We start from the raw sequence: 17,675 nt of genomic DNA on the forward strand, positions 1-17,675 counted from the left end.
TGCCTGGATACTTCATCTGCTTATTCAGACTCTGGCTGGTTCCCTGCCCTGTGGTTTTGCAAGCCTCGTGCCAGGTTCTGGGCTTGGGTAACGAAAGGCAATTTATGCATTAGATCCGAGTCTTCTCTTTCCGACCCTCTCCTCCTACTCTGGGGTCCTTGGCTGGGACATGCCGAGAGGCAGCCAAGTTCTATCAGCAAAGGAATGGAATGTAGAGCTTTGAGGGCAGAGACCATGGAAAGGGCCAGGGCTGACCACATCTTAGCTGGGCAAAAAAGAGGAAGGAAAGTCTGGGCATCCCTGAGGTCTGGGGAAATAATATCCATCCCCAACATTTGTAAATGTGAGCTGTTTCACACACCGGCCTGAGCCCTGTGCTGTTTTTAAAGACACAGATTCTCAGGGTCATTGAACCGGACCCTCTGCAATATGTATTTGTAATGACCACCCTCAGCTGGTCTCAAAGATCAATGGGTCTGAAACTACCTATTTATTACACACATAGAATATTTGCATTCTTCTACCAGGTTCTTTCATTTTAATCTCCCCGCTACCATTTGCCTGAAGAGGAGCTGAGGTCTGGAGAACCAAAGTGACTTCCTAGAGTCACCCAGCCTCGAACCCGGGTCCTCTGGCTCTGAGCGCGGTGCTGATGCTCGCTTGGAGAGATGTGCTTTGGAGTCAGACATCCAGGCCCGATGTAAGCAGGGTGCCTGGCACATTCAAGCACCCAATAAATCACTTCCCACTTCCTTTGGCTAAAGCCACTCAACTCGGGAGCTGAGTTTGGCATGGCCAGGATTTAAAACCTGTCCTAGAAGTCCTGGAGCCCCTTGGGTTCTCTACTGAGCAGCTGTGGAGATCCGTCTGGGGCTGCATACCAAGTGGTGGCCAGTCCTTACCACACGCCCCCCTCATTCCTGCCTCCCTGCCGCAGGCATTCCCGGGCCCAGGCCAAGCCCAGTGGAAGCTGTGTCCCTGTCTCGGACGAGCTCTGTGACTTGACTGCAGCCACTTCAGGAGGAGCCCAGGGTCTAGCTCTCTGGAGCCTCTGTCTTTCCGGAGACAATGGGGCTCCAAATCTCTGGCAAGAGTCTATGGTCTTTTCTGAGGAAACAGCTACGATGGCAGCAGTGGAAGCCCCTTGGGGAGACAATGTTGGCTAAGCATGCAGTATTTTTATCTTCTTGACAGCTTTCTCTTGGGGCTTATCAGACTCCCAACCAGGTGGATGCTGCTCTGTCTAGACCCAAATAGAGCTGTTTCCTTCCAGACTCCTTAGCACCCATAAAGAGGTGAGAAGCACATGTGTTACAGTTTTAGCGACATTCTTGAACATCCAGAGCCTCACGTCTCTGCCCAAATTGTCCAGGAACCAGGGGCGCAAGCTGGTTATCTAGCTCAAGATCTCTGCCTTGTCCCATCAGGAACATGGCAGGGGTGTCCCCAAGCCTCTGAAACCTGCTGAAAGGCTGCTGGAAGCCTGGTTTCCTTGGTGAGGCCATCCCACCAAACTGGGGAGTATGTGGGCTCCTACTTTCTAGGAGTAAGATTTGCTTTCAAAGTAGGAAAAGTCCCCAAAGCTGAAAACTTCCATAGTTTCCTGCGAATGATGTCTCAGGGCCTGGACCGGGTGACCTAGGACTCGGATGGAAACCCACAAGCTGGGCTCTACAGGCCTCCCCAGAAGCTGCCCCTCCGCTGGTCCTCGTGGGCAGTGGCAACAGGCATCTCAGAAGCGGGTATAACAAAGTAGGGGAGCAGCTTTAGAACGGCTGAGAGCTCACACCTCCTAAACCCCACCCGTGGACCAGCTGCAAAGCCCTCGCTGCCACTGGTCACTCTTTCTGGGTCATAGTGGTCACTGGGCGAGTTTTACTCCAAATCTCATTCTGGAACCAAAAAAGATGATTTGTTCAAAAGGAAGACCTTAGTAAGAAAAAGTGGGAGGCTCTGGGATTACTCTTGGAAGCAGAGGGTGTTCAGGTGAGGTACGTGTGGCACAAGGAGGCTGACGATGGCTATGGCTCTGACCTCATGGCCTGCCATCAGCCCAGGAGGAGCTCGGTCAGTCCCTGGGGCCCCCAGTCTTTGCTGTGAATAGGGAAAGGGCTTGTGTTGCCTGAAGAAATGTAATTTCCACTATAGGAAGAAATTCTTAGAATGAACTGATGGGAGGAAGAAAGAAGGAGCGAAGGCAAAGACAAGACGGAGAGAACAATTCTCCTTTAAGTTATTTTGAAAGAGCTGGAGTGTTTATCTTACCAGGATGTCTGTGGAACAGGGGACGTGACCTAGATGACACTGCCAAGGTCCTTCCAGCAGAGGATTTTAGAAAAACCAATGCCATTCCCTAGGATTGTGTGTGTGTGTGTGTGTGTGTGTGTGTAGTGGGAGGGGGCGAGCAGGGGAGAGGTTGGGGGAGCAGTACAGCCCACTGAGGGGGGCGGGGGTGGGGGGCGGGCAGCTGTCTGCCATCCACCCCCAGGCCACTAGGGGTCTCTGCTGATCCATCAGCTCAGATCTCATTCCCCCAAACCTCCCCAAGCGTCCCCGGAGGTCAGGCTGGGGGTGGGGACGTGGTCTTGGGCGCAGCTTCTGCTGGAAAGCTTGTCCTGACTCACCCCGGGCACGCCCATGGCCCATTCTCTGGACTCCTTCAGTGCTTCCTGTCGGCCTGGCCCTACTGGACACACAGCACGGTGGTTCTCCTGCTTATGCAGGGGCATGGGTCCTCCTCCCCTAGCTTTGGTTGCAGATATTTGGAGGGGAAGAGGGTTCTTTCTTTGCATTCTCCCACACTGCCTACCACAGTGTTGGGTGCATGATAGATGCTCAATAAATGCATGGCCTGACTCGGCTTTGGCCTGGGATGGGGTGTGTGCGTGTGTCTTAGAGGGGTGGGGAGGTTGCCCCTGTCCCCAGACACGCTGTCCCTGGCAGGCTTCCTCCATTCTGGCAGGGCCTGAGTCTGGTCCTGAGATGGGAGAAGCTGGGCTCCCAAACACTGGGGAGCCAAACACATGTAAACAAGCCACCTGATCCTGTTGCTGTCCCTCTGGTCGGTTGGGGGCTTTAGTCTCAAGGGAAAGGCACTTCTGGCCTGTGGGGGCAAGTGGCAGCTGCTGCTCTTAAGGAACATTCCTTCTCACAAGGAGGAGTGGACTGCTCAGGTTTCACTCGCCTGGCGGAAGGGGAAGGGCGGTCCTCATGGTCTCGGGGCCCCTGAGCTGAAGGGCTGGAGGCCAGGAAGTGGTGGAGGGGACAGCTCCAGCGGCCATGGAGACAGTGAGGCAGGCCAGGGCTTGGAACTCTGTTTCCTGGCGCTGTGGTCTAGGGGTGCCCCCTTCCATCTCAGGGGGATCTCGCAGGGCAGATCACTTCCCCCTTCTCCTGCCGTCCCTAAAATGGCCTGGTCAGATCCTCAGGATGCTTGGCCACTGGGGTGGAACTTCTGGGGGCTTGATGGCAGGGACTGCCCTCCACCTCCACCGCCTTGACCTCCTGCTAGTCTTGAAAATGCAAACTCCCTGTAGGTCAGTAGGCAAGTCTACCTTCCCCAGGTAGGGGTGCACTCGCTAGTCCCCTTCCTGTGTTTTTAGGGAGTCTGCATAGCTGGAGAGTTCACTCTGTACCTTTCTCCTCCCTATTAGCAAATCTAAAGTCTTGCTTCCAGCAATTGGTTCCTTCCTCTCTAGTCTCCAGATTCCTGCTCTGCGGTTAAGGGGGTCACTCCTCCTTACCCAGGGCGCAGGATCTCTGGTTCTTCCTATGCATCACCAAAAAAGCCAAAGGACTCATTATAGTAAGTAGAACATAGACTCCAGAGTAACCTACTCCAGTCTCTGCTGCTTACTAGGTGTGTGACCTTGAACCAATGTCTTAACTTCTCTGAGCTTCTCTTTCCTTGGGGAGAAAATAATGTGTCCCTTGCAGCCTTGATGTGAGGAGTAAATAATATATGCAAAGCACCCAGTGCATACAGGGTTTGGAGACGTAGGGGAGGTTCAGGAAATGTTGACCTTCTCCCCGTTCTCTCCCAGCTCTTCCTAGAGCAGCACAAGTAGCTCTTCCTAGAGCTACTCAATTAATTTGCCTCCAACACGTTTCCAACCCTTACCCCCTCGCCTACGCTACCCATTACCTCTCACATCTTTGGTGACTGGCCATCATTTCCCACCTTAGGGCATAACTCCCCACAACTTGGTTGCAAGATACTCCACTGTTACGTTTGGAGGACAGAGATCATGTCAGATCCACTTTGAGATCTTTGGAACTCAGCAGGCTCAACTGCACTTGCACAGATGCACAGGGTATGAATGAATGACTGCTCAGGAACGAATGACTGCTCCTCCTCTACAGCTGCTTCTCTCCAGGGATTCTAGAAGGTTGTTTCTGTTCCTCACCTTCTCCCAGACTTCTCTCTATCCTGGGAACACTTTTGGAGCTCCCGGAAAGCCTACACCGTGCCCCCCCTCCCCTCATCCCCCTCATCCCCCTCATCCCCAAGGCCAGTGAATCTGTGACTTCTCCACTCACAATGGGCAAAATCCTCCTGCTGGTCTACCTAATCCATGCTGAGGTTTGCTCATTCTGTCTCTAGGCAGGAACAGACTGGCTGTGCGAGTGTGCAGGGCGGGCCGGGCCCTTTCTGGGGGCAGGAGGAAGGAGGCTGAGCAGCGACTGGGGTAACCTGAGGCCACACATGTGGTTTGTTTAATCCAGACCCTTTCCTGGGGCTCCTCTCCCCATCTCTGGCCTCTCCCTTCCCGCCTTTCTCAATGTTTCCTCGACCTGGAGCCTTCCATGGCTCACATAACTTATCTAGATCCTCAGGTGTGACTCACAGCCCCCCCCCCCCCCCGCTTGGTGACTGAGAACCGAGGCTCAGCCCAATGTGCCCCTGGATGGGGCCCTGGCTTAGATCCCCATAGAGAAAGAGGGATGAGTTTCAAGTCAAATTAATACTTGAGTGAGGTGGGAGTTAGGTTTTGTCCAGTGGGATGGTTTAGTTTACAACCTCTAGGAAAAGACAGGAGAAGCTTGAGTGCAAGTCTGAGATGAGCCTCCTTCCTAGGGAGGCTGCCCCTGCAAGAAGCCTGGGCTGGGAAGCGTGAGGGAGCTTGGATGTCATCAGGTGCAGGCAGACAGGCTGGCTTTCTGGGGACGTGGACAAAACTGTGGCCCAATTCTTTGGGAGACTCGGTTTCAGCTCTCCTGCTTGGTGGAAGCCGGCTCCCCCACTCCCTACCCTCATCCCACCCCCAAGAGAAAGCTCACATTCAGAAACAGGAAGGCCAAGCGGGGAATGTGCCCAGCTGCCACAGAGCTGAATGGGAACACGGTGTGGCATCTGAGTTGGGGCGGGGGAGACCAATTTGAATTAAAAAAATGTCTCCCACTTTGCAACACAAGGCCGAATGATTAGCACACAGGGAAAATCATGAGCCAGCAGTTTGCAACAAAGCTGGCAGGCGGCTGGAATGTTGATCCTGAGGATCATGTTCCAGAGGGGAGACACCCCTCCCCGGGCCAGGCTGGCGCTCAGTGGGGCTATTTCAGGCTGGGGGGATTAAGGTCGAACCATGACGAATGTGAACCATCGTCTGCATGCGTGTGTGTGCGCGTGTGCGCAGACACACACAGACACACACACACACAGACACACACACTCCAGACACTCCTTTTCTCTCGTCTCTTCCTGGCCCCCATGCCCTGATCTCCAGGCCTGCCTCCTGCACAGAAAGTCTCTTGGAGGCCAGGACCTCTTCCTACCGGGCAGGCCCAGCCAGGCCCGCAGCCCCAGCTCAGGGAGTCACGGGAGCCAGGCCTGGGAATGTGGACAGCACACACCTGGCTTCGCACTGTCCCCTCACCTGCCCAGCCTGTCCCTTCATCCCCTGTCTCTGCTGACGCAATTCTTTCTTCTCTCTTTTCCGCCCTGGCTTTCTCAGCCTCACTTCCCTTCTCTCTGCTACCCTTCCCTCTGGGCTGCATCCTTCCTAAGCCTCCCTCCTGATGGTGACTCTCCAGGGTTGTCTCTCTTTCCCTTTTTCTTGCTTCTGATTTCTCCCTCCCTCCTTCCTCTGGTCTTGCCTGATCTCCGTCTTTCTCCTTGTCTTACTTCTTCTTCTTTTTTTTCCCTTGTCTTACTTCTTTAAACAGTTCTTCGCTGTCCATCCATGCATGAGACCTTGGGTTAGCCGCCACCAGGCGTGGGTTATAATTGTATATAAAATACTGTCTGTTAGCTAGGAGACGAGAATAACAATATACCAGCGACTCTGAGTTGAAGCCACATGTGATGTTTACAATTAAGTGGCCCCCAGTGCTCCCAGCACTTAGTTGGCAGAAAGAAAAGGCCTTTCTGGATGGGGCGTCAGAGGGGCCTCCAGGGGAAAGCAGCCTTGTGGCCTCCTTGGGAGGGGGCTGGGCTTGGTCCTGCAGAGCTGCGCAAGTGTAGCAAGTGTCGTGGGAGCAGACAGGCCTGGGAGAATGGGGGTCCGGGGAAGCCTGGGGTATCAGGTGAAAGGATGAGAGAACTCTGAGGACATTAAGAGCTTCTGGGCAGGAGAATGACATGAGCACCTCAGCACCACAAATCCAGCGGCAGAGGCTGAAGAGGCACGTGTAGGCGTGTTTGCGGTGTGCATGAGTGTGCGCGCACGTGTGCGTGTGTGTGGAGGGCTGAGGGCTAGCCAGAGAGGACAGGCGAGCCGGTGAGGCACCCAGGGCAGCAGCCTGTGTGCGATGATCCCATTTACCCACTGAAGTCTGGACTAGGTAGGAGGTGGCAGTCAGGGGCAATGAAGGGACACGTTTGCGAAATTCCAGACAGGAGTGTCTTTGCGTCTTTCTCTAGCTGTCTTTGTTTTTGCCCAATTGTCTGAGTTCCCCTTTCCAAGCAGATCAGAAGCCTTTCCACGGTGGCCACCCCAGGGCCAGCTTCGCTGTCAGGCAGAGATCTGATATTTACAGTGACGGGAATCAAAGTTCTCTCCTTTTCCTCAAAGCTCAGAGGCCCCGAGCGCCGGGATCTCCCAGGAGGACTTGGGCAGGCAGCAGCTCCGCGCCCCGGCTCACCCGGGGTCTTATCCTCCTCTGCCAACCCCGCGCCCCCAGAGGCCCTGCCGGCTGCAGACTGACTTGTCAGCCCCAGGACCCCAACCCCGGAGGGGCCCGCTGTGGCTGCCGAGCCCTCTGGCCCTCCTCTCCTCCCCCATTACCCCGGTGCACCCCCAATGTCAGCGCTCGAGGTAGACTTGGAGAGCCCAGGAGGGGAAATCCAGAGCCTCTCCAAGGACCTGATTATTTCCAAAGACTTGTGCTAATTTTCTGATATGATCCTCACATCTCTGTGAGGCACTAAATCCTCATTACTTTTCCTGACCGATGCATTCTAATTAGATCAACACTTAAAAAAAATTCACAATAGCCACAGGATGGCTTTCCATCTCATTAACTCCTCACTTATTATTTTCATGAAAATTACTGATAAAAATGTGCATCTCCATTTGCTGAGGCCTCACGGCCTCCTCAGCTCCTATCCTCCTATCTTGAATCTCTCCCGTCACCGGGGCTGCGCAGCGTCGCCATGGTAACCCACAATAATAGAAACTAATAAATTACAAACGAGATGCTCGTTGAGCAATTATTGTCCTCTTTTATGCAAGTTTCTTGCTAATTTTGATCATAAGGGAAAGTACAATAAGACTCTGAAGGAATGAGTCTATTTCAAGAGAATATTAGCAAGCAGAAGCCTGGGCGGCTGTTTTTAGATCTGTAATAAAGTGATTTGGTGATTTCAAGCAATGGGAAGAGGAAATAAACTTCTTGCCTCATGTCCCATGCAGTACTCACTGTCAAGTCCCACAGAGATCCCTTTGGATATGTGCAAGGCGGGGGTGGCCTCCTAGAGGCGCCCCTGACCCTTCCGTCCCCTGCCTCTACCAACCTGGAGGGATGGATGGATGAAGTGTGTTGGTGCCCATCATTCTTAGAAAATTTACCCTTTTCCCCAATCGTCTCATGAGAAGAGGCCACTGCAAACCTCCTGGGGCCCCCCATGTTTCTGTCCTAGACTCGGGAACTCAGTGGGAGAGGAAGAAAGCGGTGAGCTATGGCTTACGTAGATTGTCGGTGAGTTTGATGGAAAGGTATCACCAGGCAGCTTTCTTAGCTCGTAGGTTTGGAGAAAATATTCCACCCTGGAGAGAAGAGCCCGTGTTCACCTAGAACACATAGTGGCCATTTCTACATTCCCCAGTTCCCAGGATGAAGGTGGTGGGTGACTCTTGGGAAGGGGGGTGACTCGAGGCGACCTTCACAGTGCCCCTGAACCTTAGGGAGACAGATGAGCCAGGGTAGGGTGAGCAACAGGAAAATGATCTGGGAAAAGCAGTCGCATGGGAAGCATAGAGCCCACCTATTAGGTGGGCAGGACTCAGGGAAGGACCATTTTCCTCAGAGTCTCCTTCTCAAAAACACGGAGAGCTCAGCAAGCCCTCTTGAGAAGTGTGCGGGGATGGGAGGCTGGGGTCCATTTCCAGCTCTGCCCCTGTCTCTTGTTCCAGGAAAACTTTCCATCTCAACACTTATGTGCATTTCATGCATCAGAAGAGGGCCCTCATGCTGAAAGGATCGGGTGAGTCTAATCCACTTTCCTGGGCCATCAGGGGACCTTCAGATAGTCCTACACCTGGCATAGAAGCCTGGCTTAGGAGATAGGACCCAGCCTGTGTGTTACCTGTGAGTGAAGGTTTATGGAGGGCTGGTTGGGGGAGTAGGGTCCCCCGAGATCATTCCTGAGCAGGTTATCGCTGTGCATCTTGGTTTTGAGGCAGGTGATGTACCGGTTACAAAAGTCCTTGCAGAGTTCATTGACTTTCTCCAATTCCAGCAGGTGAATTCTCAGGACCTGGATTGCCTTCACCATCTGGAGAGAGGAGGGAGAGGTGAGCCCAGGTATTCGTATCACACTCCTCCTGCTGCCTTGACCTCCCGGGCCCCAAGCCCACCAGCGGGGAGAGAAGCCCATCCCCTGCCCTAGGTAGAAGCTTTCTCATCCACTGGATTTAAATTCTAGTTATGGTGACCTGCTGGTGGTTCGTGTGTGTTGAGCCCACTGCTACTACAACCTTTCTAGAGTCTGAAAACCATAGAGATAAAAGGCCAGGTCTCTAGCTCTGGCCCTGCCATTTATCATCTGTGCGGCCTCAGGTAATTGCTCTGCACCTTGTTGTCTGAAAAATAGTTATGCCCTCCCTGACAACTGTCTAGGTTTGTTGAAAGGATTGCATGAGAGAATGCACAAGCTGAAAAGTGTGAGGTGCTGAGTAGGCATGAGGAAGACAGGAGAGTTTCTTGTGAGCGCCTCAAGAAGTCAGGGACTGTCTATTCTTAAACATGTATTCTGAGTGCCTCATGTGACACAGGTCACCTTGCAGATGCCCCATTGATACTTGTTGACTGATGGAATCATCCAGCAGGACTTAGCTGGGCTCTGGAACACCTAGCTGTCTGTGGTGGCCTCTTCTGTGCCCTTTGGATTGTTGTACGTGTGCCTGTCGCTTCTTCAAATGGACACTCCGAACCCTTCACGGCAAGAGGCTATTTCTCAATCGGAGCTCTTCTCTTTATCATTGTTATTATTATAAAAAGAAAAAGTGTGACAGGAGGTTTGGAAAGTAAGGGATGAAAATAACTGTCTTTGATCCAATCACCCTAAAAGAAAGAGGATTTTTTTTTTGTCTTTTCTACAGGCATCTATTTTAACATGGCTTTAGTCATCTCATCCATACAACTTTGTTTCCTATTTTCCCCTTAGTTTATCAAATGGATTTTTCTACACAGCAGCGCTGTCTTCCCTATTGCCCTTTTCCAGCCTGTGAGTTTCTAGAAAGGAGAGATGGTGTCTGATTTGCTCACCGTGTTATCCTTGGCACCACCACTCAATGGATGCTGAGTAAATATTTGTTGAATGGGTAAAAATTATTGAGGAAATATGTTTTTTATTGTTGCCTATTATTTCATGTGTGCCATCCTTAACCAATCCCTTATTGTTGAGCATTTAGGCTACTTCCAATATTTCAATTTTATAAAACATGTTACTGTGACTGTTTTCCAAGCTTCCAGCTTTTACTTCACACGTCTGCATTATTCCTCAAGGTGAATTCCCAGGCGTGACAGGAAAAAAAGGCTGTGGACATTCTTTTGGCTTGTGATAAATACTGCCAAGCTGCTTTTCAAAAAAAGTTTGGTTCAAGTGAGGCTGGAGCGATTGGACATCCCCAAGCAAAAAAAAAAAAAAGCAAACCTTATATAAAAATGAATTAGTATGGACCAAAGACCTAAATGTAAGCAATAAAACTATAAAAACCTTTAGAACAAAAATGCAGGAGAAAATCATGAGTTCCTAAGAGTAGGCAAAGAGGTCTTAGACTTGACCACACAAGCTTGACCCAGAAAAGGAAAAATTGATAAATTAGAACTCATCGATATTGAAAATGTTTGCCCTTCAGAAGACCCTGCGAAGAAGATAAGAAGGCAAACCATAGACTGGAAGAAAATACTTGCAAACCATATATCTGACAAAGGACTTCTTTCTAGAATATGTAAAGAGCTCACAGATTTAAACAGTAAAATAGCAAGCAACCCAATCCGAACAGGGGGAAAAGACAATATCAGACATTTCACTGAAAAGGATACACAGATGGCAAGTAAGCACACGAGAAGATGTTCATTGTCATTAGCCATCAGGGAAATGCAAATTAAAACCACAATGATATACCACTTACACACCTATCAGGATGGTTAAAATAAAAAAAAATAGTGATAACACCATGGCAAAGAAATGGACACTGGGTCACTTATGAAAAATGGTTCAGCCCCTTTGGAAAACAGTATAATAGGGGTTTTTTTGTTTGTTTTGTTTTCTAACAAAACTACATATATGCTTACCACACACCCTGCAATTGTACTCTTGGGGATTTATCCCAGAGGACAAAAATATATGTTTGCACAAAAACCAGTATGTGAATGTTCAAAGCAGCCTTATTTCTAACAGGCCCAAACTGGAAACAACCAAACTACACTTCAGCAGGTGAATGGGTAAAAGACACTGTGGTACATCCATGTGATGGATTACTATTTAGCAACAAAAAAGGAACCAAGTACTATACACTGAACAACTTGGATGGATTTCAAAGGAATAATTACGCTGAGTAAGAAAAGCCAATCTCAAAAGGTTGCACACTATATGATGCCACTTCTCTAACATTCTCGAAATGACATTATGGAGATGGAGAACAGATTGGTGGTGGCCAGGGGTCCAGATGGGGAGAGGGGGAGGAACTGCTCTGTATCTTGACTATCAGTGTTCACAAATCTAGATCTGTGAGAAAATGGCACAAAACTACACACACACACACACACACACACACAAGTGCATGTAAACTGGTGTAATCTGAGTAAGATTGGTAGATTGTATTGTTGATTTCCTGGTTGTGAAACTACGTAGTTATGCAAGAAGAGAAACAGAACTTTTTGTATTAATTCCTAAAACTGCGTGTGAATCTATAATTACATCAAAATGAAAAATGAAAAAAATGGGGCTTGTTGCCCTTTGAGACCCATTGATATGGATAATAGCAGGATACAGGGAATTCCTGTTTAATCCTACCCTCCCGGCTGTTGGCTAGCATCTTGATGCCTGGGAAACAAGGCAGGGAATGTCTCCCGGAGAATTTTGCAGGTCAGGTGTGAGTAGAGTGGTGTGGCTGGACACCAGTGCCATGCTCCTCTCTGAGCTTCACTGGCATCTCTAGTGGGGAGTGACTGGGGTTAGCTTTTGGATTGCCTGATGGGCAGGCAGGCACTGTGCTTAACTAATGAAGGCTCCTGGAGTATGGAATTAGACTCAGTGCTACTCAAAGACAGACCCACAGCTCTGTGTCTTCATTTGGGGCTCAACCCTCGGGTCTTATCCTAAGGGAGTGCTCCCTCCCTGGGGCTGAGACCAAAAGAGACTGTGTTCTCCCAGGTAAAGAAGGGAATCTTGACTTTAGAATGGATTATTCGGTACTGGAATAACATTTGCTCTCAATTTCCTACTTGGCTGTGGCCATGGATATCTTGGTTTACGCCTTTCAGAATAATTAGCCCCATATAAAGCGTTTAAAGAATGCTCATTGATTGATTGATAACAACACCCAAACATTTCTTATTCTTACAAGGTCTCAGGCACTGTGTTAACCCTATCACATGCCCTGCCTTAATTATACCACACAGCCACCTCTGCGAGCAGGTACTCTTATTGCCCATATTTTAGAGTTGAAGAAAACAAAGCCCAGAGATACTAAGTTTCACTTGTTTAGAATCACATGGCCTATGAGTGATAACACTAGGGTATGAAGCCAGGTGGCTTATGTTGCTTCACCCTCAAGACAAGCTCTCAGGATTTGTGTAGCTGGAGAACAGCAGTTTGAAGGCTGCATGATTTGTGGGGTGTGTGGGGGTGGGGTGGCTCAGTGATGGGAAGTATGGGCTTCCAGGAAGACCAAATAGCTTTGGGGACATTAAAGTTTAGGATTTCCAGAACCCTCCCTGGTAACATTGCCTCCTTTGGCTGCTCTGGGTTCTCATCTCTCACTCCTGGCCAACCCCCTGGAGTCAGAATACCTCACAGTGTAGGAGTATTGGACTGTTAACAGAGAGGGTTGGACTGTCAGGGGCTTCCCGGTTTTTGATTCCCTGAACATTACCAGGACTCGTGCCCTCAATTCACTGATGGGGCTGGAAGGGCCCTGGGAGATGATCTGGGCTGGTGTCCAGGTGAGTGGATGGTCCAAACTCTCTAGGCTACATGGCTACATCCTCTCTTCTGAGGCTGCCCCTGTCAGAAGCTTCACTTCAGACCATCGCTATGTCTCTCAGCCTGCTGATCGAGAAGTTCTTCCCTACATGTCCCAGAATCTCTCCTCCTGCCTGAATATAAAGTGCTTACCCAGCACCAAGAACATCTAGTGACTCCATCAACACCACCTCCCTTAACTGAATGTTATCCATTCAACACAAACACTGAGTCTCACTATAGGTCACACACAGGACAAGGCATCTGACTTGAATAAATTATCCAACTGGCTTTGTCTCCTTCGGACAAAATCACCCTAATTCCTTAAACCTTTCTTTTTTTTCCCCTTCTTCCCTCTCTTCCTTCCTTTTTTTTCCTTCCTTCCTTTACTTCTTCCATTTCTTCTTTCTTTCTGTTTCTGAGCTTTCCTTTACTGGACTATTTTCCATTTTTAATCAAAATTGCACTGACTCATTTAATTTTAAATCTACATGCATGCATCCACCACGTGGAAAGGTGTACATATCTATTCAATTACTTTTAAAACATAGCCAGTAAATAATTATTATTTAAAAAGAATCCAAAAGTACAAATAGGTAAGACAAAACACAATAAATCTATGCAGGATGATTTTGTTCAAACAAAATACACAAGGAGCTTACACCAGATCTGGTGCCCAGTGGTCAATAGTGGGCCTACTTTTTGGTCTAACAAAGCACAGTTGAAGGATGACTTTTTTATGGGATAATAGGCTTGGTTTAAAGATTTAAGAAGGTAGAGTAAATCATAATGATATTCTGAGGCAATAAATATGTAGGACCTATTCAGTATTAGAGAAAAAGATGGGCTGTACCATTAGTGGGGGTGGCTGTCCAGCGGAGCAGCAAGTCTGTGGGGGTTGTTGTCAGACAACCTGAATCCAGCCCACTGCTTACAAAATTGGGTGTTACTGGGCCAGTTCCATGACTTCTGCAAGTCTCAACTTCCTCATTTGTAAAATGGGGATAATGATCATCTCCAGCTTGCAAGATCTGATGAGGGCTAAAGGAGATAATGATGTGAAAGTATCTTAGAAACCACAGGGAAGCAAATGTGTATAATTTTTCCACCTCTTTTAATAATTTCTAATATCCTGTTGGCTTTTCTATTGCTATTCCATATTCAGCAAGTAGAAAAATAATCATTCCCAGTGTTTTTCCTCCTGTATTTATGTTTAGTAAATCATTCTCTATCCTACATGTTTGCCGTTTCGGGTTTTTGCTTCTCAATCAGAATAAAACTCTGATTTATTAAACTATTTTTCTAAGTGATCAATGTCATACAAAAAGTTATTTCAAATATTCTAGAGCAATAACAATTCCATTTCATTTAATATCATCATCAAACGTGATGAATGTGTTCTCAATCTTTTTCCCTAAGTCCTGCTTTACCTCCAGCTTCTCTCTCTGCCTTCTCTTTCAAAATAAAGAAACAGCCCCTTACTTCTGAGAAGTACCCTTCAAAAAAAGCAAAACAAGATGCAACCTTACATTTCAGTCTCACATCACTGTGCATTAGGTTCTCCAACCCCTCATCCCTGTACCACAGGACTGGGGCTACTCGCTGGCCATGAAGTTGCAGGGTGTGATGTCTCAAATCTATTATTTCCTGCCCACTGAATGTGGACAAGTGGTTCAACTTCATCTGTAACATTTAGGATGAAAATACCTACCCGGTAGAGTGGGTATGAAAATTGAATAAGACAATGTAGGCAAACTTTCTGGGCACATTGTAGCTATTTGATAAATGCCCATTCTTTACACCAATCCTCTCCCCTACCCCACTGCCACCAAGTTTCTTGCTAAAAAGTGGCCTCTTGTAGGATCATGGCTTCTGCACTTCACGGTCATAAATCCTTGCCTTCCACAACGCTTGTATACATACACCACTTTATGATTGGCAAAATGCTTTTCTCATCATTATCTCATTCGAGTCTCACAACAACGGGGACACACAGGCAATAAGCACGGGTAACCTAAATCCCCTGCGGCAATGAGGGAGGCACCCTTTCCCTGGAGGGCAGCTTCTTTCCCCCCCTCCCTCTTCTGCAACTTGGGAAGCCAGGACTCCTCTCCCTCACTTATAGACAAAAGAGATTACACACTTTCATTCCTTAAAGTGCTCAGATATTTCCTGCGGGTCGTGAGGGCAGCCAAAGCTAAAATCTAATCAGGGATGGTTCCCTGACCATACCAGTTGGATCTGAGCGGTTGGAAGTGTAGGGTCCCTGGAACAACGCATGGGACGTGGGAGAAGGGTGAAGACCAGGGATAGGAGAACTGCCAGATGACTGGGGGTTGCAATGATCAGCTACAGAAGCCATCATGCATGACAAGTCCTATCACTTTTAAGTCAATAACGTGGCACTTCGCCCCCAGCGTCCTCAGAATTTGGGGCAGCAAGTGGTTCAGAGGGAAGAGCTGGGCTTTGGGAGTTAGACCCACTTGGTGCAAATCCCAGCTCTATAACTTCTTGCCTATGAGACTCTTAGTCCTTGATTTTCTCCTCTGTAAAATGGGGATGACAATGACTACCTGGCGGGCGGGGGGGGGGGGCACTCCCATGAGAATTACATAGAGAAGCGTGCTCGAGAATAATGGGTTTTGGAGGCTGAGTCTTGGGTCTTCTTCCACCCACTGAGAAATTCTGGACAATTTACTTAATCTCTGCACTTTATTTTCCCCATTTTTTTTCCCTGTAAAATGGGATAATAATAGTGACTCTCTCAGCATTGATCTGAGGAGTTAAGTGAGATACAGCTCGCAAGAACTAAAAACAAGAACTGATGCATAGAAAGTCCTAGAAGAACAGCAGCTATAGGTCAGCACAGCTGTCAAGAGTGTGGGCGCTGGCGTTCGAGCCCCATGCAGCATCTGACTCGCGCCTCTGCCTCGGACTAGCTGTGGGATCTTGAACGAAGTGATTTCACCTTGTGTCTCAATCTCCTCATTTTAAAATAGAAATAATCATACATCCATACCTTGTGGGTTCCAAAAGAGGATTAAATAAGATAATATATGTAAGGTGTTTACAGTGGCACCTGGCACCTAGTAAGTGCTCGCTCTATAAATGTTAATCGTGACTAGCTTTGATAATTCTCCTAGCTTTCCCTATCTTGGTGTTGGTAAGGTTTTCTGCTCCTGTGTAGGTGAAGAGCTGGACTGAAGCCTGAAGTGAACGACTCTGATCGGAGCCGCCCGAGGTCTCTGCGGGCCCAGGGCTCTGGCCCGGCTCCTTCGTGTGCCTCCTTATTCACAGCCTCCGGCCTCTGGCCCTGCCTCTTTAGAGTGGGCCCAGGGGCCTGGGGGCCCCATTTTGGAGCTGGCTTTGCGGTCAGGCAGCCATAATCTGTCCCTCGAGCCACACCAGAGTCTCATTAAAACGTGCCCCATAAATGTTAAAAAATTTACACATAAAAAAATTCCATGCATGAAACTGAAACCGTACGTTTTACAGCCTCGGTTTGAAATCTTGCATAATATATAAAACCTCGGCACTGCACTGGGGGCCCGTAAATCAGATTTTATAAAACAAAAAGCTTTTACCTTTCAAAGGGGTTTGGGGAACTTGCAAATTTTACAAACTTTACCAACTGCCAGTCAGAGGCTGCTGGGTCCAGGCAGGGGATCAGTGGGCCAAGTGAGAAATGGGCCTGGTGAGCACTGGTTGGGTGGGGGGGCTCCTGAGGGAGCTCAGCTGGGGGTTGGGGGCATGCCAGCTTAGCCACCATGCGGGGGCGGGGGGGGGGAGCCACACCCACAGCCCTGAAACAGGGAGGTAAAGAAGGGCAGAGAGTGGGCACCAGGGGATGGACAGGGGGTGTGTAGAGATGCTGGTGGCATTTATAAATGAGGGCTTTGTAAATAAGGTGAGGTCACCCCAGAAGGAGTAGGATATTGAGAGCCAGCAGACATGGGCTTTGGTCCTAATGACTCATTTTCCTTTTCTGGACTTCAGTGTCCTCATCTGTAAAATGGGTAGTGGGATGGGCTGGATTGGCTTCTCCCTGAGGTTGTGTTTTTCTCTTAGTGTTTTGTGATTCTACTGTGGGAGCAGCTGGCTAGCAGGGGAGGGAAGTTCCCACAGAAGCCTATGATCTGGGAACCTCCCTGATCTTTGGGCAGCTCTGGGACAGCCCGTTCCCATGGGAACTTGTCTGGGAGACCACGGTGGGGAGCAGGGGCTGGGATTGCTCAGCGAGGCAATTTGCTTGGAGGAATGGAGAATGAGTGGCTGGAGGTGGTGGGATTTATGTCCTAATGGCTGGCCTGGCAGGGCTGGGGCCCATGGGCTGTCTGGGCTGGGGAGGGAGCAGGATCAGAGGGAGACTTGAGGCCCCAGGGTGGGACAAAGTTTTGGGGGACCCCCCATGTCCTCCTGACAATCCCATCTGTGAAAGTCAATATTCAAGGGCAAAGGAAAGCCGCCCTGACACACATATATATAAAAAATAAATCTCTCAATTATCTCAGCTCATTTGCTTGGGGTCTCTCATTTTATGTCCCTGCTCCGCTGCGCAGTATATCTGTCCGGATAAAGAGTTACAGTCCGTTGGGCTACGTGTGCGGGGTTGTAAAAAATACAGATGCCAAATTAACTGGCTGTGGCACTCAGCAGCTGATTGAGCTGATAATGACGCGATCTGACCTTTTTCTAATTTCTAATTATGTGCATCTCGGCTGTGCTGGCTACATGATTCTTGTTCTAATGATGGCCCCTGTGGTTGGCCTCTTGAGCCGCTCCCTTCCAACGTGGGACCATAATCAGGGAGGCAAAGGGCACTGCT

At 49.1% G+C, this 17,675-nt stretch overlaps 1 protein-coding gene across 12 annotated transcripts in view; it reads right to left on the bottom strand.

Moving 5' to 3' along the window:
- The window catches only part of PKNOX2 (PBX/knotted 1 homeobox 2), a 257,580-nt gene that overhangs the window by 23,887 nt on the left and 216,018 nt on the right, over positions 1-17,675 (bottom strand). For all 12 annotated transcript variants that reach the window (XM_025998970.2, XM_072729434.1, XM_072729429.1 and 9 more), the window contains one exon: positions 8,747-8,935. In XM_025998970.2, the coding sequence (XP_025854755.1) occupies positions 8,747-8,935 (189 nt within the window). The remainder of the gene's footprint in view (positions 1-8,746; positions 8,936-17,675) is intronic.

The sequence above is a fragment of the Vulpes vulpes genome, chromosome 12 (genome assembly GCF_048418805.1).
Source record: "Vulpes vulpes isolate BD-2025 chromosome 12, VulVul3, whole genome shotgun sequence".
Lineage (NCBI taxonomy): Eukaryota > Metazoa > Chordata > Mammalia > Carnivora > Canidae > Vulpes > Vulpes vulpes.